The sequence below is a fragment of the Aethalodelphis obliquidens genome, unplaced genomic scaffold, assembly GCF_003676395.1.
Source record: "Aethalodelphis obliquidens isolate GAN/ISIS:26980383/991018 unplaced genomic scaffold, ASM367639v1 scaffold23, whole genome shotgun sequence".
NCBI lineage: Eukaryota > Metazoa > Chordata > Mammalia > Artiodactyla > Delphinidae > Aethalodelphis > Aethalodelphis obliquidens.
The window spans coordinates 21,544,197-21,566,480 of NW_020837967.1; the positions used below are offsets into that span (position 1 = coordinate 21,544,197).

The following is a 22,284-nucleotide window of genomic DNA, read 5'->3' on the forward strand; positions in this document are numbered from 1 at the left end:
AATAATAAGAAAAACTATTCCATTTACGAAAATGGATAGATTTGAACAAAAATTTCACTAAGTAAGATACAGGAATCGCAAAAGCTCAACATCATTATTCATCAGATAAATGCAATTTAAAAGCATACAGAGAACCTACCAGAAAAAATAAAATTGAAAAAACTGACCATATCAAGTGCTGACAAGGATGTGAAAGAGCTGGAACTCTCAGACACTGCTGGTTGGTATATAAAATGATGCCGCCATGCTGAAAACGGTTTGGCAGGAACTGAAGAAAGTAAATCTACACCTACCATATGGTCCACCCATTCCACTCCTAGGGATTTACAGTGACAGAACATGTCCCGTCAAAGACCTGTACACAAAAGCTGATGGAAACTTTATTTTTAGTAACTCCAAACTGGAAACAACCCCCATGTCCATCAACAGTCCACTTGAGAAACGAATTGTGGCATATCCACTCAATGGATTCCTACTCAGAAATAAAAGAAATGAATCGCTGATACACGCAACAACCAGGATACTCAAGATAATTACGCTGAATGAAAGGAGTTTGATGCTTTCTTCTAAAAAAGAGTACACACTATATGTTAACGCTCTACAAAATGCAAACAAATGTACAGCTAGAAGCTGGGGATTGGGGGAAAGGTGGAGAGGAGCAGGAGGGAGGGATATGGTTTACACAGGAACACAAGAAAACTTCGGGTTCACGATCTTGATCATGGTGACTATTTTACAAGTATACACATGTCAAAAATGTATCAAACTGCATATTTTAAATATTTAGTTTACTGTATAGCAATTGATCTTCAATAAAGATGTTAAATTAAAAAGAAAAATCTGACTCAATGCCACGAAACTAGCAAAAGGGAAGAGTGGGATTCGAACCCAGGCAGCCTGTGTCCAGAGCCGGTTCCCACACCTACAGGTCCACACTGTGGAGGGGAATCCCACGTGTCTCCTGGAGCTAGCTTATCCTCCTGCTTGATGTTAGGTGGCTAAGCCCCACTCTGGCTATGCTCACTCCCAGGTAAACTCCCTGGGGCATTTCACAATTGATTTACTTTTCCTTTGAGGGTTTTCAGAAGCCCTCTGACCCCAGAGATATGCCTCTCCTGAGTCTTCAAGTTCTGCCGGCACAAGCATGCCCTCCAGGACCCGGCAAGGCTCTGAGACCAGAAGCTGGATGACACTAGCTATGGCCTGACCACCCCTGCACCCTCTGGTCTCTTTTGTAAAGGAGGAGGCTAGGCTGATTTTCAGAAGCAGAAATTTTGGCATCATGTAAACAGAGCAGCAATCATTCTCCCTCCCTCTCTCCCTCTCTCCCTCTCTCTCTCTGCACACAATTAAAACTAATCCCCACGGGCTTCCCTGGTGGCGCAGTGGTTAAGAATCCACCTGACAATGCAGGAGACACGGGTTCGAGCCTTGGTCTGGGAAGATCCCACATGCCACAGAGCAACTAAGTCCGTGCGCCACAACTGCTGAGCCTGCGCTCTAGAGCCCGCGAGCCACAACTACTGAAGCCCGCGTGCCTAGAGCCTGTGCTCCACAGCAAGAGAAGCCACCGCAATGAGAAGCGCGCACACCGCAACGAAGAGTAGCCCCTGCTCGCCACAACTAGAGAAAGCCCGCACGGAGCAACGAAGACCCAATGCAGCCAAAAATAAATTAAAAAAAAAAAACACTAATCCTTACAATTTCCACATCTTAGGAAAAATACTTAAAATGTCATCTTTTGTCATTAACACTTAGTTAACAATGAACACTTCACTAGGAGGATTTTGTTAGAAATAGAGAACATTAATACAACCTGTGAGAAAATTTAATTTCACATTTGGAAGTGGTGTACTGACCACACGGGGTCCTCCTGTGTGTAGATGGGGGCCAGTATTTCCTCAAGCACATCCCACTTCTCCACATCAGTCCTCCTCACCTGTGTTGGGTGTCTCCTGAGCCCAACAGGTCCAACTGCACCTCAAAATGCCACAGGCGGGGAGATAAGTAATGACACACAACCTGCTACAGGTGAGGGTTCCTTCTCAACGCAGCTGATCAGGAGTCCTCTGGTTCCTCACGTCTGAGTGATGTCAGAGGGATTCCTTCGGGCCTTTCAGAGACCAGGTTCTGAATTGTTTTTCTGACTTGCCAACAAAACATATTTTGAAGGCTGGGCAGAGGAGCTGCTTCCTATCCTCTCCCCTCCCCCCAGCTGTTTATTTTTAAGTAATTACTAGAGTTCAAAGTCTGCCAAGTCACCTTCTATAGTCACACCATCCTGATGGAGGACAAAGCCACACCTGCATCCTAAGGTAAAGCAGTCAGTATCCAGGTCCTACACACAGAGGTGTCCGAGGATGGAGGCCTGGCTGATGGCAAAACCAACACCAAAACCAGGCTGATGGGCTAAGTCCAGGGCAAATACCAGCTTGCAGCTTCGGTATTTTTTCCCCTATGACCTCCTAAACTTCCATGTGTGGAGTTCCTTTCACAGCCTAACTAAAAAGAGCTGCTAGTGGGGTGGGAAAGAGCTGGCTGGGGAAGGCTGCAGCCTTGGCAACATCACAGAAACTTCTTTGGTGATGGAAGAGGCTCTAATAATATCATGAAATCAAAGCACCGCAGACGCAAGAAGAAAAGGGAAAGACGGAAAATGCGTAACGGACGTGCGACACACGGTTTAAAGAAAATCCCCTCCAGCATAAGTGTCTGAACCGCAGGCTAAGATGTACAGCTGAAAGAAGAGCAACTCCCAGTCACCCCGTGTTTTCAGGGCTGACCAGGTGCCAGCCACTGTCTGAGGCTCCTGGGGACACAGAGGTGCTCTCAACAAAGTCCCTGCTCTTGGGGGGGGACCTCCATTCTAGAAGGAGGCAGATCAAATAAAGTTAGGGGCAGGGAGGGAGGTGAGGCTTGTTTTAGGTAGAGTGGTATGGAAAGTGCTTCACTGACAATGTGCTGAACTTAAAAGACACGAAGGGGCAAGCCGAAGGCCACTGAGAAACTGCATATAAGGGTAGAGCTATTCGTGTTAAAAGACAAATGTCAGTGCCTAAGAAAATAAAGAGGGAACGGACGAAACATCAAAAGGCTGCCCAGGGAGACGTCGTTTTATTGCGCTTTGCTTTACCGCCCTTCACATATGCACTTTTTACAAACGGAAGGTCTGCGGCAGCCCTGCATCGAGCAAGTCTATTGGTACCATTTTCCCAACAGCATTTGCTCGTTTCATGTCTCTGGGTCACACTTTGCTAATTCTCACACTATTTCAAGCTTTTCCATCATTATCATATTTCTTACGGGGATCTGTGATCAGCGATCTCTGGTGTTACTACAACTCGCTGAAGGCTCAGGTGATGGTGAGCATTTTTGAGCAGTAGAGTATTTTTTAATTAAGGTATGTACATTAATTCTTTAGCAACAGCAACAATGCTATTGCACACTTAACAGACTACAGTAGAGTGTAAACATAACTTCTATGTACACTAGGAAACCAAAAATTCGTGACTCACTTTATTGGGATATTTGCTTCATTGCAGTGGTCTGGAACTGAACCTGCAATATCTCCGAGTTGGGCCTGCATTGGTATGTTTTCCCTACTTCACTGTTATTGCCTCTTAATCGAATGAGATTCTATCTAGATATCAGGTGATCTACATCTTTATATTACTGAGTGGCCCACACACTTGGTTTCTTCAGTACAAAACCTGGAAAGAGGTGGTGATTTTTTTTTTTTCTTTTCAGGTGCTCTAGGGACGCTGACAAGATTTCCTGAACTTACACACTTAGCAGTTAATTCCAAACACTTGAGTCGAGGACACACAAATGTGGGATCACTAGCCACGTAAACACATGAATGATTTTGTATGTACAGCTCGGCAAAACAAACAGTGAAACAGGTAAATGGGAAACAACTACCTGGCTCTTTGAATCCAGGTAATGGTTCTGCTTCGTCGCTATAGTGGCCGTCAGACCTCATGCCACCCTACCTTACCTTTGGTGCTTATTTGGAAAACATGAATTGCTGGGCCTCAGATTTTGGACTCCAGTGCTATTTTCCACTTAAAGGAACCAGGACTCCGTGGAGAAGACTCAATTCTTTGTTGGGGCAAAGAAATTAAAACCTGGGACTGGACCAAAACTAGTAAGAAACAAAGACACGAAGAGAGGACGCAGAAAGCTTGGGAGGGATTGTACCACCAATCCGATCTCAGTCACTGGTACAAGATGAGCTGAGAAAGGCCCAGAGTCCATAAGATGCCCAAAGAGATAAATAGTATAAAGTATGGTTGAGAGAGGTCACAGCCTTGAAGACGCACTAACTGAAGACCAAGTGCAAAACAACATAAACGTACAGCCTTCAGTGGATGAACACACACCCACGCAACCAGAAGGGTGGCTGGCAGGAACGCACATTTGTATGTCATTCTGGAATCACCCACATAAGGGGACGAACTCAGAATCAGAGTTGATTCAGGAAGGCTGGCTTTCAGGGACTGAATAGCTGGTAAAAAGAGACACCACTTCAGGACCTCGAAGGGGATAACGGGATGGGGACATGGTTTTACAGGAGGCTGATTTGATTCAAGAACCAGAGAAGTTGAATGACTGCGAACATACCCTTAAGCCTCATGCACTGACTTCCCTTTGAGAACTTCAATATAAACTCAGCATTTCCTCACCTTCTTCCTTGATGCTACCCAAGAGCAACAAGGTGAATATAAGACAGTGTTCTTATTTTTCTTTAATTTTTATTTTATATTGGAGCATTGCTGATGAACAATGTTGTGCTAGTTTCGGGTGTACAGCCAAGGGATCCAGTTATACATATACATGTATCTATTCTTTTCAAATTCTTTTTTTACATTTAGGTTGTTACAGTATATTGAGCAGAGTTCCCTGTGCTATACAGTAGGTCCTTGTTGGTTATCTATTGTAAATATAGCCGTGTGTACAGGTCAATGGAGTTTCATTTCTAGCTCTATGACTCAGGTAAACTATTGGTCATTTTACCTAACCTGAGGCTCTTCATTCTCTCATCTGAAAGCAAGGCGAACACCTACATCTCATGGGATCATGAGATCACGGGAGATGAAGCCTGCAAGGAACCCACCAGGTCCTGGAACATGGCAGGAAGTCAATGAATGTCAATTCTCTCTCCTTAGTGCAACTGAGACGACTTCTGTCACTACTCACTGCTCCACCTGGATGTTAGTGCGTGCGTATGAGAAAAATGAGGGATACTGAAAGTATCTGACTCTATCATGCATCTGAATTTGTCTAGAAAAAGCTGTGCAAGATTCTTAGTATTTCAACCACAGTAAAGCCAAAACTCATCTTGTATGATACATTCTTGAAGGAGCATCTTCCCCACATGCCATCATTTCTTTTCTCACCATGTTCCACTATAAAATTTGAAAAGAATCTTTTTACTCAATCGGCTTGATGACCAGTACCTTTCTTGTTGCCCTGTCTTGTTGATTACACTTGTGAAGATGAAGCAGAGTCTGGCCTCAGAAAACTTAAAATTATGTAGTTTCGAGATTTTAAGTATTTTTCTTTTTTTGGGAGGGGGGTGCCTCTTTGTGGGTGTCAAAAGACAGAACCACACCAAAGAACAGGAGAAGGAAGGATTTATTACAAAGAACAGGAGAAGGAAGGATTGCAGCAAGTAAGGAGAACAGCAGGGATCTTCCCAAAGCAGTGGCTCCCAGAACAACAAAATCTGAGAGGTGTTAAGTATTTCTAAAACAAAAACTTTTAGTGACAAGATTTACATTCCTTAGGAATTATCTGGAATTTAGTACCAAAACAAATTTGCTAGTTGCAAGACATTCTATTAAAAGATCACCACTCACACAGTTTCTATTGAGAATGCATGAGAACAGATTAAAAATGCTCCTGATCTCACGTAAACAGTCTGAAACACACACGTCATCTTTGCTTACAGCCAAAAGCATTAAACAAGAGAGAAGAATTAAAACAAAAAGCCCATGTTTCATATATTATGGAAACCTGAGGCCCAGTCTCTTCCTCTAACATAATCAGTTCTTCCAAGATCCATTCTTCCATATGTCAAGCCCTCAAGATCTCAAAAATATAGAAAAGCTTACCTTTCAATCACTTAAAACCTTAGGTGGGCAAATACTCCTACCTAAAGAAACTCAATGAAGAAGTACGTCTTGTTTATTTCCCTCTTTCTCTTTTGCTACGTCTTTGCGAATGACCCCCTTTTCCCATGTCCTGTTGGGTTCTGCAGGAAGGCTGGACTGTTACCGATCCTTCCGAGGGTGCAGGCCAGGCTGACATCATCCAAGAGGAGTTATACACAAGGCACGATTTCACAGTGCTTCAGCCAGGAAGAGGAAGGGTGGTTGTGTGGAGTGAGAACCCTTCTCTCGAGCTCACATTTAGAGAGTCCCTTTCCAAGACTCAGGACACATTTTGAGAGGTGATGTCGCCTTGAAGGTTTTGAGGGTACCTGGTTAGAGGGAGACTGATCAGAAGGGATGATTCCACTTAATCTAAATGAACAAGTGGAAAGGGGACGTACAGTGGACAAAACCAGTTACACAGCTACGTGCTTTGTGGCTTCATCCTTCTTAACTTCACGGGCTCTCTAGTTAACTTTGTTGTTGTTGTGTGTGGCGTGTGTGGGATCCTAGCTCCCTGACCAGGGATGGAACCCACGCCCCCTGCAGTGGAAGCACAGAGTCTTAACCACTGGACCGCCAGGAAGTCCCTTTTTTTTTCTATAGGTTAATTTTTTTTAAATAACCTATTCAACAGTGAATACATGTACAAAATGGAACATTTGATACATACCAAAGGGTGAAAAATGAAAAGAACGTACCCTCCCTCCTTGCTTTCCCCCCCTCAGAATAACCACATGTACCGGTTTACTCTGTCCTCCTCAGCTACATTCCAGACGTTCACAAACACAATCACATACTCCACACGCCCCGTGAAAACACTCCCTTGATGGACAAAGAGAAGGCACAGACCCATGGATTCATAGAGAGGAAGGTCTCCTTTTCAAACATAATTCCTTTATCTGTGAAGTTAAGGAACTGTTTCATTTCCAACATGAGAGACGTGTGGGCAAAAGATCCCACATGCCGTGGAGCAACTAAGTCCGTGAACCACAACTACTGAGCCTGTGCTCTAGAGCCCACGTGCCACAACTACTGAAGCCCGCGCACCACAACTACTGAGCCTGTGCTCTAGAGCCCACGTGCCACAACTACTGAAGCCCGCGTGCCTAGAACCCGTGCTCCACAACAAGAGAAGCCACCACAACGAGAAGCCCGCGCACCGCAACGAAGGGTAGCCCCCGCTCACCGCAACTAGAGGAAGTTCGTGCGCAGCAATGAAAACCCAATGCAGCCAAAAATAACTAACTAAATAAATAAATTTATAAAAAAAAAAGAGAGAGAGAGATCAACACAAACGAAGAAAGAATCTTGCCTTAATATTACAGGCTGAGGATGCATTTTAATGTCTCCAGTCTTGTTTACCCTGTACCAGCAGAAGCTGAGAACGACAGCACGGTTTCTTCTGGACTCCAGAATGGTTTTTTCTTTCAGAAATCAGGGCAACCTGTCGGAGGCTCCTCTGCATGAGATGACGGGTCATTCATACAGGACACTGAGGGTGCCGTGTGCATAGCTCAGAAATGAGGGAATCTTCAGTATTGCTTCCCAAAAGATTAGTCTCTTAAAGGGAGAGAAAACATGCACTTTTATCCCCTCCCCCCAAATCTACGAGATATTCACTGAAATAAATATTGAGTTATAAAATGCTGAATAGCATATATAATGAGCTTAGCATAATACCTGTCACGTGGTAAACAGTCATTGCTTATTATTATTGTTGTCGTTGTTATTATTATTACTACTACTGCTATTAAAATTGCTGCTAAGGTAAAAGACTCAGAAGGAAGACAGTAAAAGGGACCTAGAGTAAACGGGCGGTAGGGAAACACTTGGCCAAGAGGTCTCTGAGGAAGCAATACTGAACATGATACTTGAAGAATAACCGGGCATTCAGTATGTCAATACAAGGACAGAACATTCCAGGCAGAGAAAACCACACTTATGGAGAGCTGAGGTAGGAAGCAGGCTGTATCTTTAATGGGAAGTGACCCAGCCTTGTAGTTCTGGGTTCGTTCCCAGTGGATCTCTTCCAGGGCTCCCCAGTGTCAGCTCAGCTCTGATCTGGGTCACTGCCATGATCCTCCTGTCCCAGAGCATAGTGAGATTCTGGGACACTCAGGACAGGGCTAGAGGGACAGAAAAACTCCCCTCCAAGCAGCTCATCTTACGCGACGAAGACCCAAGTCTTTTATTATATCATCAGAATCATCATATCTTCAAAGACACTGCCAGGAACACAGTAGACATAGCCTGTGCCTCACAGTTGCCAGGTGGGTACACGTGGAGCCCATCCCCAAGCAAGGCAATCGTCTACTGCTATTTCCGCATGCCATTTCAGAGTTCAAGTTTAGCCATTTTGTCCCAAAGGAAAGGACTGAGGCTTGATAAGTCTTAACTCTGGATGACAGCTGTGATGAAATTCGGAAGAAAACGTAGACACCGTTTTAAAAGAAATGCTATGAGCTTAGCATTGGAACATGATTTTCCTACCTTCCGTACCTTGAGTGTTCTGTCTTACAGTTAGACCAAACACAGTATTCTACTGGAGCAAAACAAAGAAAAAAGGTTTTACCTCAGAAGATAACTATCGCCCTGCTGGGTCTTTGCATGAAATTATGAGTAAGCTCGCAGATACTGGCTGTAAATATTAACACACAAGCAACAAAAAGCACAGTCTTAAACGATCCTTTACATGCCACTTTCTCTACCCTATTAAGATGCTCGTTGTTTCTGTGATTTATCTGATAATAAATTTTTGATGACTGGTAGGTCTCATAAAATTGCTCTGGTGCTGGCTACACTGATTAATAAGTCTGAAGGATCGAAAGTGTCAGGAATTCATGTGTACGAATAAGTTACTGCCAAATATATATTAGGTATTCCATAAAATATAGAATAAAAAGGTGGATCTCGTAATTTTATCTTGTATCTATTTTCCTGTAACCATTTATATTCAGGGCCATCATCATCTTCCGTGGCCTTTACAAAAAAAAATCAATGAGGGAAATCCACGTGGGGGGCAAATTCAAGAATTAAACTAAATCTGAAAAAAATAATGAATTGGTATAGACAATAAAACATGTTTCCCAGAGAAACAAAGGTTCTTCCCCCAAACCTTTAAGGTAGGTTTTTGTTTGGGGTGGATTTTTTTTTTTCTCCTGCCCTCTAGACTTTTACTTTTCAATCTTAAATGATACTGCAGGCCTCAGGCATGACAGGCAATGAGCGGGTGAAGGACCAGTGGAAAAGTGTTCAAAAACTCCTGTGTTAGCTAACAGGCTTCTGAATGTATCGCTCTGGTCCACAGAGAAGGCTGGAGAAGGTAGCAAGGAGATGCTGTGTCAGCTACTGCAGCCTTAAAACAAAGCTGGTATCTCTTTGGACTTTAAAATTGTTCCTATGCAGCTTATTTTATTTTTGTTTCATCAAATAAACAAGAGGGGTTTTCCATGGAAAAAAAAACAAAACAAAAAAACATGTTTCCCGGAAAAACAGAGGATTCAGGATTAGAAATCGGTGCTGAGACGACTCTTAAGAGATGACCTAGTTTGAACCTCTTGCTTTTAAGATGGGGAAGCTGAGAGTAAGCATGATGAGGTCCTTTGCCATTGAGAGAACTGGGGCTGGGAACCACCTCTAAGGCCGGCGCTCTAAGGACAGACTTTGTTTTCCCCGTTCCTCACGGCTCCCGGCAAAGCCCACGACCGAGTCTCTACGCCACGGTGCGTCGTGTGAAACCACTCTCCATCTCCGATGCCTGTCTGCACGCTGGGGAAGCAAACCAGCTTTAGTTACACGAGAAGAGACTTCAGTGCCCCGTTCTTGGTAGTCTCCGTCTCACCCAGTAAGACTCCAGAGATCTCCTGAGACAAGCTTGGAAAATGGAATAAAAGTCCTAAGGGCTCCAGATGTGGTGACTGGAACCCCAAGATGGAACGGGAAATTCCTGACTCCACACCTTACAGGGCAAGACATGGAGAGCTACGATGTAGGTCCACAAAGTCAGAGACGGAAGATTCCACACCTACTAGTGGGCGTCCCAGTGCAAGAAGCTGCCAGGTGGCACAAAGGTCCCCCATGCTGCATCTTCCGGCCATAAGACTCTTGTGAAAGGAACACGACGGGGTCCAGTGGTGGGTGCTCTATGGAACTCTCCATTTTCAATTCTCTAGCTGACCACGACAAAGCAGGAGATTTTGCAAGGTGCCTTTCACTCCCAGGGGATCTTCAAATTCTAACCAGCTTCTGTTTTAACATAGTCCGCTCTTAAGGGATGATTAGAAATTAAAAACACTGACCCATCTGCCGAGAAAAGAGCCTAACCTTTGTGTCCCTAAAACGGAACAATGGTGAATGTGCACTTTTTGAAGGAACCTTTAAGTCTGAAAGCTAAACGCGTAAGAAAGACATGGTGGAGGGGCTGCGGGAGGTGGATTAAACCTTCCGGAGTAATTTCAACACATTTACAAATAAACAGAATTTGCCCCCCAGGTTGCGGGAGGCTATGGGAGAAGAGAGGAAAGACAGGGTGATCTGAGTGCACTGGGGTAACAATAGTGTTAGGGGCTGAATTTTCCCCAAAAAAATTCATGTTGAAGTTCTAACCCTTGGTAACTCAGAATGTGACCGTATCTGAAAGGTACTAGGGTCTTAGTGGGGTAATCAAATTAAAGTGAGGTCATCAGGGTGGGCCCTCATCCAACATGACTGGTGTCCTTATAGAAAGGGGAAATTTGGACACAGAAACAGACACTTCCAGGGATGATAATGTAAAGACACAGGGAGAAGACGGCCATCTGTAATCCACGGAGAAAGGCCTGGAAGAGATGCTTCCCCGACAGCCCTCGGAAAAAACCAACCTCTCTCACACCTTGATCTTGGAGTTCTAGAAATGTGAGATAATAAATTTCTGCGGGATGGCTTAAAAAACCAAAATTAGACTAAATTAGGTAGCAGCAAGGGAAAAAAAAAAAAGCAGGGCGTTTATTTAGTAACCTTGCTAAGTAAAGTAACCAAAACCTCAATAATAATTTATTTATTTTCTAAACAAACACTAATTGGATGGAGAAAAAAAAGTATGTACATTGTGAAGGTGATAAAACTGTATGGGTTCCAAATGAGACTATTTAAAAATTAACTATGATAGTGGAAAACAGTATTCTCTTGACCCCAAACTTTTTACAACGTGCGTCTTAAAAAATACATATGAGATGATATACAAACACAACAGAACAAAATCTGGAGAGTTATTTCCTTAACGGTTGACGAACAAATTGGGCGTCAATAAAGGCCAGTGGACACAGAACTCACATTTACCCTTTCTATCTAATAAAGTTGACTAAAATGCTCTTCATAAGATTATGCATTCTAAACACATTCTAAATGCATTCTAAGACATTACAGGAGAACCTTTCATTGCCAAAAATTACAAAAAACAAAACCTCCAACAATGCCTGACCAGAATACGAGACCAGAGCTCAATAAAATGACAGCGCATAATAAAGCAAGATATTACCATGGAGAGAACAGAAACCAGACACTTTCGTTTGATTATAAAGTACCACTTACTAATTTCTCTCTCAAATAGAAACAGCAAAGGCAGGCAATAACTCATCTTAGCTGGACAGAAAGCATCCAGCATTGAACTTGAACACTGCTGGGAGTTAACAAAGGTTATCAATATGTAGGGCGGACCATGTCTTTGAGCAGGTCAATATTCAACAGTTCGATAGGATTATTTCAAGTGAGTATCAGCTAAAAATGGAACTCAAAATAGCTCTTTCGGAAGAGGAAGTAACCTGACACATTTCTTTTCCGGAGTGTAGATGGAGTCTAGACTACGTCTGTTTTCCTTCTGTCAAGAGGGACCAATTATCTATATTCCATCTACCTTAAATGGATACTGTAATGCATCATACATTACATGATGCACAACACAGGCTGAATGCACGCTTCAGAGTCGACATACAAGGAAAGAGGAGATAACAGTGGGGGGAAGAGAGACATGACTGTCTTGCTCTTTAAAATCACATGTACAAACCTCTTGTAGGGAGAGGTTCAGAGTAAACAGCACTCTTCTCCCTTTGATGGCGCAGCTGTGATCTTTCCCATTTGCCCATCTAAATTTATTTGCAACTCTTTAGTTTAGTACAAGGCCTACTTTTATTTTTAAACAAATTTATTTATTCATTTATTTATTTTTGGCTGTCTTGGGTCTTCGTCACTGCACGCAGGCTTTCTCTAGTTGCGGTGAGCAGGGGCTACTCTTCGTTGAGGTGTGCAGGCTTCTCACTGCGGTGGCTTCTCTTGTTGCGGAGCACGGGCTCTAGGTGCGCGGGCTTCAGTAGTTGCGGCACGTAGGCTCAGCAGTTGTGGCTTGCAGGCTCTAGAGCACAGGCTCAGTAGTTGTGGCACACGGGCTTAGCTGCTCCGTGGCATGTGGGATCTTCCCGGACCAGGGCTCAAACCTGTGTCCCCTGCATTGGCAGGTGGATTTTTAACCACTGGACCACCAGGGAAGCCCTATTCGCAACTCTTTAATGATACCTGCCCTAGTCATGGAATAAAATGCAGAAAGACTGACAGAGTTCCAGCTCACTGGTCAAACCTGATCTCACAGAGCTCACCCAGCACAGCGTGGCTGAGGCGTGACCGCACTGGAGGACCAGAGAATGAATGTGCCTATGTGAGGTAGCCTTTCCCAAGTCTGCATTTGCATCTAAGGCACGTCAGAGTGAAAGACGTTGCAGAATACGCGTAAGATGGGGTTTCCTAGAGGCCTTCAGGAATCCCAGCTTAGCCTCCTGAAGCTGGTTTTCAATCCCTGACAGAGTTTACCTTTGACCTTTATAGGTTTAGGGGGTGCAAGTTCCCTACTGCCACCCTCCCGGACTCCAGGTACACTGGAAATGTCAAATGGGAAGCACCGCCCACTTAAAAAACTGATCTGTTTTGAATGGGCTAACAAATTATAGGAAAGTAAAGCTTTAAAAGGCATGTAAAAACTCCACGTATTGACGAAAGGATGAACATGCACTAAGAAAAAGGAAAAATACTGATGACCTCTGAAGTCCAGGTGAATAACAGTGCTAAGCAAGTAAAAAGCGGAAAAGAAAAACTCCTTTTAACTGTAAATTACATTAAGCAATCTACCAAAAAATTTGGAAGAGAGAACTGTTATGTACTCTTCCTCAAACAGTCTGCCTTCCTCTTGTTCCCTTAAGAGGGGAAGGATTAATTTACCAGGGCAATTAATGTCTCCTGGCCACACAAAGAAAACAGGTGAGGGACCAAGTCAAAGATCAACGCTGTTATTATGTCCCATCGTGACTTACATCTATTCAGTGGAATTAACATTCGTCAACTCCTTACGCTGGTAACATACTATCTGGAGAAAAAGGAATGCTATGTAAGTTTTATCATTTAAAGTGAACATGAAATGAGGGGTATGACACAATACTAGCTGATATACCACATATTTTATGGGTTTCCCTTTTCTCTTTGATATTTCATAGCAAGGTTCGTTAAATGCAGCACATGTGTATGCAAATAGGTGCAGAGATGTCAAAAGTGTGAATCATATTTTGTATTATGGAGGAAACGTGAGAATACATTTATTAACTTAAAGAAAGAACCGCAATATACACATGTAGCATCTATAAAGGAAATATAAATTAGCAGGAGCACAGTACACAGTCAACTTTTAAAAATAAAAGCAATCTTTATGTCGAAAGCTTTAGGAAAAATTGGTTCTTCTTTTTCATGTCTACTATAAAGAAATACTGTGTTTCTCTGGCTTACCTGGAGCTATTTTCGGATACAGTAATGAAAGAGGAAAGTCTCTGTCATCTTGCACACCTACTGTCACTATGTAAAAAATTCACTAACTGCTAGCAAGGTCCGGGCAGATGAACCCGGCTCCTCCAGCCTTCTGTGATATTTATAAAGCCATGCTCGTTCTGTGCATCCAGTTATACTTCACCAGAAAGATAAGGTTTAAGGAGTTTTGTTAGACAGGATTTCCTTCTGCAAAGGGCTGTCTTCAATAAATGGGATCACTTATAAAGTTGGAAATTCTTTAGCCTTTTGGTAGACCAGATATATCTGTTACTTAAGGATCTTCTGAGTCAGCAGCCACTAGGGGATATAGTAGTTATTTAATAAAGCCCATGTATGCCCATTCCAGCCTCTAATAGGTTTGCCCATACTGCAGAAAACAAGGAAACATCACTTCATTTTAATTCTACGAGTAAAACAGCCTGAGAAACCGTATGCAGCAGAATCAAAGCACTTATTCCTCCTCACAAGCCAGCTCGACAGGATGATTTATTTTGCTAGACTTCCAGGCAGGAGAAATTGCTAGCATTTTTCCCATCAGTGCTCACCACTCACCCAACACTGCTTAGTTAAAATGTTTCTGTTAAGTAATATTAATAATAGTAGGAACATCTTCATTTAAGACTAAAAACCGAAACAGAAAAGCAAGTGAGCGTGGCACCTTTCTCTGGTGTGCAAAGAAAGTCACAAGACAGGGGAAATGATGGGGGAGCCCCTTTTGAGTCATGCCAGGCTGGAGATGAGGCTTTAGGACTGCCATGCCTTACAAATTGCAGCCTTCATGAGGAAGCCTGTTTTCCAAACGTCGCTTTCAACCGACACATTTTCAGCTTAACATTTGTCAAACCTCTTCTTTTGTTAAGAGTTAACGTGTCAGTTTTTAAAATGGCTTGCGGTTTCTATCCACCTTCCTTGATGGAAATGTGCAAAGTGCGAGTTACTCCCTTTCACAAAGCATCTTGTCAAGGATCCTGACTCCAATCCGACTTCTCCCGGGGACAAAAAAAAAAAAAATCTGCCTTCTGGAAACTTAACAAGCGGTGACTATCCCATCATAATTCTGCCTAGAAGAAGTTACTCAACAACAGCCCGAAAACGCTAACGCACCTGTAGGGGTTGATCCTCAACACCAGACGGAGCAAATTATTATTATTACTTTAAATTAATTTATTTACTTATTTATTTTTGGCTGCATGGGCTCTTCGTTTCTGTGCGAGGGCTTTCTCCGGTTGCGGCGAGCAGGGGCCACTGTTCATCGCGGTGCGCGGGCTTCTCACTATCGCAGCGTCTCTTGTTGCGGAGCACAGGCTCCAGACGCGCAGGCTCAGTGGCCATGGCTCACGGGCCCAGTTGCTCCGCGGCATGTGGGATCTTCCCAGACCAGGGCTCGAACCCGTGTCCCCTGCGTCGGCAGGCGGACTCTCAACCACTGCACCACCAGGGAAGCCCGGAGCAAATTATTTTAACAGAGGGAATAAGTGACAATGAGCGGGCAAAGCGATGACACCACCCAATATGTTCCCTTTGCTGAAAGTACCATAAATGAACAAAGAGCAACCTCCATCTGAGGAACGATGAGGATGTGATGAATGCCCCGAATGTACTCAAAAGAACAATCTCCTGAAGAATCGCACCTTGGCATCCTCCCAGCCACACCTGCCCACATCCCCTCCTGCTTCATCCTCATCAGCTTAAATCACTGCCAAGTATTTTAATTCTTCCTGAACACCGGCTTCCCTGTTTTGTTTCAAACATCCACGTCTCCTCCTGGAGTCCGTTAGAGTCTGGAAATCAGATCATCCATCTTCCCTGCCTGTCGCTGCTCGAGACTTGGAAGGCCTCTCAGGATGTGCTTAGCACAGGAAGGTCACCTTGAACTTCAGCCATGGACATGAAGGGATATAAAATGCGCTGGTGAGTTCTCAATGCTCTCATTTAGGTAATGGGTCGATTGGTTAAAAAGAAAAAAGAGGAAGGAGACTCACTGGTATTTTAAGTGCCAGAATAAAAATTTAAAATATGCTTTTATGGGCTTCCCTGGTGGCGCAGTGGTTAAGAGTCGGCCTGCCAATGCAGGGGACGTGGGTTCGAGCCCTGGTCGGGGAAGATTCCACATGCTGCGGAGCAACTAAGCCCGTGTGCCACAGCTACTGGGCCTGCACTCTAGAGCCCGTGAGCCATAACTACTGAGCCTGTGTGCCACAACTACTGAAGCCCGTGCGCCTGGAGCCCGTGCTCCACAACAAGAGAAGCCACTGCAATGAGAAGCCCACGCACAGCAACGAAGACCCATCGCAGCCAAAAATAAACAAATAAATAAATATCTAAAAACTAACTAAATAAAAATATGCTTCTATGACAGGCTAAAGATCAATATTAAAAAAAGGATTTTTTCATTGTTAGGGATGTATGTGACTTATATAAAAAGAAACAAGGAAGTGAAGATTAGAAACCACAGGTTTCAGAATAAAGGATCTAAGACTAAGGTACTGATTGAGACATTGGCCTTGTTTAAAAAAATACAGGTGTAACGAATAAATTGCCTCCTTGCAAGTCCTCACATGTACAGCTTTACAAAAGTAGCCAAATATCTGCTAATTAGAGGGTTTTATTCAGAGAGTTGAGAAGGATACTAAAAGTCCTCTAATTATGAAGGGGCTGCTTAAAAAAATGAAAGAATTAAGTTGGGTTCTAGTTACGTGAGGATATACTAACATATACCTATTCATGTAAAAGAGGACCTTAAATTTAAAACGTCAGTGAAACATACTGGTGGCATTTTTGTACAAGCATCTTTCTAAAAGGCGAAGAGCTTGAGGCAGTGTCTTACTTAGTTCACAGTCCATGTTTCTGGCTGGTATGTTTGATCAAGGAATGAAGAACAGGAGGGCAGAAAGCTGGGATACAGGAAGTGGTTCACATTCTTCTCTTTCCCAAGGAGGAGAGAAGGGGAAAACTCTAAGGGAATTCACTTTAAGGAGGTCCCTGCCCCCAGGAGTTTAATGTCAAGTGCATTCTCCCAGCAGAGGCTCACACAGACTCTTCTAAAAGCAGCGAACAGAGTACTGATTGGTCCCCCTAGAAAGGGGACAATGGCTCTCCCATGCTTGTTTAAGCTTTCTAATGTTGATTTAACTGGACAAAAGATAATTCTCCACGAGGAAAACAAACACATAAAAAATAAGCTAATAGGTAAACCGCTTACTCTGATCCTTAAATATAAGATGCTAATAAGATAGACAAGAATATATACATCAAATATGTCACAGATTAAAATGTCACAGATTCCCTTTCAAATAACTTACCAATACACTCAACCAATGCAACACACCACTCACTCATCCAGAATCCCAACGATGTTCAAATAAACGGAACTAGTTTGTAACAGCATATGATGGTGATTAATAGCCTAATGACTCAAAGGTAAGACGAAATCCACACATTCACAATGTCATCTTTTCAAATGAAATTACAATTAGAAGCACTTTCATACACAATGTATTCTAATTCTCTGTAAATTCTACATTCGTGAATGGTAAATTAAAAAAACTGTTAACCAGAAAAAACAACAGAGTATTTCCCCCAATTCTAGAATAACAGGACCTTATTTATTTTTCTGTAGGTATCCTATACAATGGTGTTCTAAAACCATACCCTACAAACCAAGCCCTACGTAATCCTCCATTTACTAACGAAAAATTAGAGCCTTAACTAAAGCCAATGCTAGCAACGATTAACAATTTAAGAGAAACCGAATGAACAATAAACGGTTCATTTGCAACTATATTTTCACACATTTTTATAATTAAACAAATTTTCAAGGCTGAACTATGTTCATTCTTTTTTTAAAAAACTCTGTACCTATAATAATTGCACATATCTATGTAGTTCATAGCCTACACATCTCTCATTTTACTCTTAAGGTAAGTCTTATGACATGTGATAAATATTAAGGTATCAAAAAAAAATGTTAAGGTATCATCTTTGAAGAAATCTAAACCATGCTTTACGCTGCGTTCGCATATGAGGATACGCCATCATTTTGGCAATTTGAGTCTATTTCCCCTGAACACCATTCTTCTTTCACAGCTCATCTTCTCTGTGATTCTGTCAGATGGAAATATACCATAAGGAGTCCCAGATGTGTAACCAGGAGCATGGCATACGGGGACATGTGCTACCAGAGCCACAGCTGGCCATTCAGAGGCAAGGACTCTGCCCCGTCAGTTAAGTCTGACCTGCTGTCCCAACACAGATTCCGAGACAGCTGTGCTGAGTTTGTGGGGGGAGCGTATTTCTGATACCAAAAAACGGAAGACTCCAAACTGAATGTAACTTTTAATGATCTCCTAGGTCTTCTCTAAGAGTTGGGATATTAAATTCTCAAAAGTTGGTACCAGACACAGGAACAGATTAAACCTGACTACGAATTGTTTCAAGTCATTTGCATTTGCTTAAAACTAGCAGTGACGGGATTTTGGTGTTAGGGGTCACTGAAGCATTGAGAGAAATGCTCACTTCAATTTGGGGCTGGGGAGTGGATGAGGGAGAAATGATGACAGAAGATTAACAGTAACAACAGAGTAGGTGGGGGGTGGTAGAATTCCTTCCAACCCGGACAAACTAAGGAAGAAAGAGGTGGGAATAGTTTGGTTTTAAGGCTGGGTCCGCACAGGTGCCCTTGACCAGAGGGGAGGACTTGAGAGATTTTGATGCTACGACTTAAGCTAGCTGATTCCTCCTGCTTGTCTTCTGCCTTATCTCTTCTCTTAGAGAGATTATCATCTCACTAGAGTAAAAGTTTCTGAAGAATAGGATGATGTCTTCTTAGTATTCCCTACTGATTTTATAAATAAACCACTTAACAATTTTGTTCATAACATTTGTTATTCTTTACATTCAAAGGAGAAAAAAGTATGTTCTGATCTTCGTGTATTTGGTGAATCTCCTTAGTGCCATGCATAGTCAGCCAATTTAATACCTTAAGAGATTTCTAAACAAAATTGGTATAAATTCCCTTTGAAAATATCAATTAAAAATAATCTATAAATAACAGAGACAATTACATGTGGTTATTAATAAAATTTTAAAATGCTCTGAGCTCGGCGCCGCCAATGACAAGATCACACGATAGGTTTTTAAAAACGGCATAATTACTGTAAAACCAAACTATTTCAGAAAATCATAGTCTACTTACTATTTGTACGTCTCAGAGCGGATGTATTCAAAAACATGGGACACACCAAGCTGGAATTGGTCAGCAATGGGGGTAACCCAGGGGTTGTTCTCTGCTTTGAATATCTGCTTCTGACCAGTTAAATCCAAGTTTCCTAAAAAGAAGGAGGGGGGAAAAAAAAGGTGAAGGTCATCCAACCAACAGAAATCAAATCTAAGAAGTAATTCCTGCTCAGTAATCATAGCACAACCTTAAGCATTTTTTGAGTCATTTAATTTCTTTTAAAAAGTTTTACCAAAAGTCATCACTGATATACATGCCATGTCAGCGATTGTACACTGGCCCAAGAAATTAAGAAGGAAGGAAGGGAGGGAGGGAGGGAGGGAGGGAGGAGAGAGGGAGTAAAGATGTAAGAAGGAAGTAAACTTGGAATTCTTGCAAATGAAGCATTTGCTTCATTTTTCCAAGTATTTGCTACAGAAACGACAATGGCCCTCCAAGATCGAGAGAACCATTAATAGCAGAACCTCCCCAAATTCCATCTTGACAGTGTGCATCACCACTTGTCCAATCTGATCTAAACCTGACCCATGCGGAACCTAGAAAAACGGTACAGATGAACCGGTTTGCAGGGCAGAAATAGACAACGATGTAGAGAACAAACGTATGGACACCAAGGCGGGAAAGTGGCAGGGGTGGTGGTGGTGGTGGTGGTGGTGGTGTGATGAATTGGGAGATTGGGATTGACGTGTATACACTGATATGTATAAAATAGATAACTAATAAGAACCTGCTGTATAAAAAAATAAATAAAATTAAATTCAAAAAATAAAATAAACCTGAACCAGTCACCACCACTTTTCATCAAAGCAGGACACGAGTGAAGAAAGATAAGAATACTGCCCAAGTAGAATGATCATCGCCTCATTCGGGTACTATAAACACACCTCGGAATCAGCACTAAATGAGTCTCATCAACATGGTGAGGGTAAAAATGCACACACCTACAGCCCTTACCAGTTGACAAATTACCTGTAAAAAGCATTTCCACCTTTGATTCTCCAACAATCCCTAAGGTCAGTAATTGACATCGCTTTATAGACAAAGAAATGGAAACTTGGGGGGAAATTAAGTAATATGTCCAAGATCAGAAAATGTCAGAGTAGGGATTGGAATCTAAGGCTTCTGACTCCAAATCTATTTTTCCTACAATGCTTGGTGAAGCTATCAGGTTACATGTCAACCTAGATCAACCAAGGATGAGTTAATGAAGGCAGCCAGCATCTGGGTACCACCTGTTGATGGACGGGTCAGTCAGCTCTCTCTATGTTTTTCTGTTTGGTATATTTAAACATGGAAAAGGCAGAGTGAGAAAGAGCTTCCTAGAACCTGCTTGCCTAAGAAAGACACAGGGACAGATGTGACACAGCAGAGCCGTATGTGCTTTACTTGGCAGACTCACCGAAATCCTTTCCCTAAAAGTCCTATGGAGGAAGTCCATTTGCAGACCCCTGGTCTACAGTCCAAGGCTTTTTGAGCAAAGACACCAAGCAATTTATTCTTCCCAGGACACAACCAAAGCGCCATATCTGTCCTGTTCTCAGGCTCTACGGCCAATATTGTCATAAGTGATAACTTCAGGATAAGGAAAACATATTCTAGGATGCAAGCATCGCACAAAGCCCATCAACTTCCTAGCTAATCCGAGCTTTGGGAATGAAAAGAAAATGTTTACCAGGATGACGTAGCATTTCTTAAAACAAAAGAATCAATACCTTGAATCCGTCTTCTTTTTGTTACACAGGCGGAACTTGTTTTATCATGCTTCACTTTACTGTGGTTCGCAGATACTGCATTTTGTATAAAGCGAAGGTCTGTGGCAACCCGACGTCCAACAAGCCTGCCGGTATCATTTTTCCAACATCATTTGCTTACTTTGTGTCTCTGTGTCACATTTTCGTAATTCTTGCAATATCCATTTTATTATTATTATATATGTTATAGTGATCTGTGGTCAGTGATCTTTGATGTCACTACTACAAGTCACTGAAGGCTCAGATGATGGTTAGCATTTTTTAGCAATAAATTATTTTTTAATTAAAGTACGTACATTGTTATTTTAGATATAACGCTATTGCACATTTAACAGACTACAGTATAGTGTAAACATAATTTTTATAGGTACTGGGAAACCAACAAGCTGGCGTGAATGCCTTTATTGTGATATTTGCTTTATTGCGGTGGTCTGAAATCCAAACTACAATATCTCTGAGGTGTGCCTCCATGAACTTGCAACTATTCAGAATAATGGAGAAAGAAAAGACCAATATAAAAGTGATTACCATTTCATGAAATGCTTTTAAAGATAGCAGATATTACTAAATATTGAGAGCAAGTAATTCATCATGATCTTTCCAAAGCTACTTAGAATCTGCTGGTGTTAAGTACGAAAATAAGCAGATACATTTCTCTCCAAGATTATCAATATTGTCAGTTTCCTCATCTTAATGGTTAAACATCATTAGTCAGATATTAAATCACTTGAGAAATTAATGAGCTTTATTCTCTCAACCATGAGTCAGAAAATTGCTTGGGGTAAATGGAAATCCAAACATCGCACATATTCGGTTTAGCTGAGTATCCTACCAGGGTGTAACCTTGTTGGCAATGGACTGCCATTTAGATATTTTGTTTTTATCTTTACTTGGAGAAAGGAAGGGGTTTTCAGCTTCCCGAGAATCAAACTGATCGCTTGGTTAAATTTCACTATAATTCTCATTTCCTCTATGTCCTGTCGTCCACATCATTCTCTCATTACTTCTTGTCCTATTTCCACATTTCCTAAAAATGAATGTAATAGAAATTCCTAGAAAAAGTCTTCTATTTAAAACAAGTCTGTATTTCTGAAGTGTCCTGTTTTAAACACAGAGTGTGTTATGCTGCCCACTATTCTTAGGAAGCATGGTCATCGAGGGAATGGCTGAGCTACCAGGTGACAGTAACCACGGGGTAAGCAATTCACTAAAAAGTTGGAGGCGGAGGCACTAGAGGTAAAAGCATGTCTCTTAAAACATTCACCTCTTAGACAACCTACGCTTACACAGTATCATCTTC

The 22,284-nt window shown here is 42.2% G+C and overlaps 1 protein-coding gene across 6 annotated transcripts in view; it reads right to left on the minus strand.

Annotated features, from left to right (window-relative positions):
- RSU1 (Ras suppressor protein 1) overlaps window positions 1–22,284 on the minus strand; it is a 356,063-nt gene that overhangs the window by 231,882 nt on the left and 101,897 nt on the right. For 5 of the 6 annotated variants that reach the window (XR_003436034.1, XR_003436033.1, XM_027121963.1 and 2 more), the window contains one exon: window positions 19,192–19,324. Coding sequence is in view for 4 of the 6 variants with exons in the window: in XM_027121963.1 (XP_026977764.1) it covers window positions 19,192–19,324 (133 nt within the window). In the remaining 2 variants the exon portion in view is untranslated. Of the gene's footprint in view, window positions 1–6,465; window positions 6,485–19,191; window positions 19,325–22,284 lie in introns of those variants that run through there. The other variant, XM_027121964.1, reaches the window with a different exon arrangement.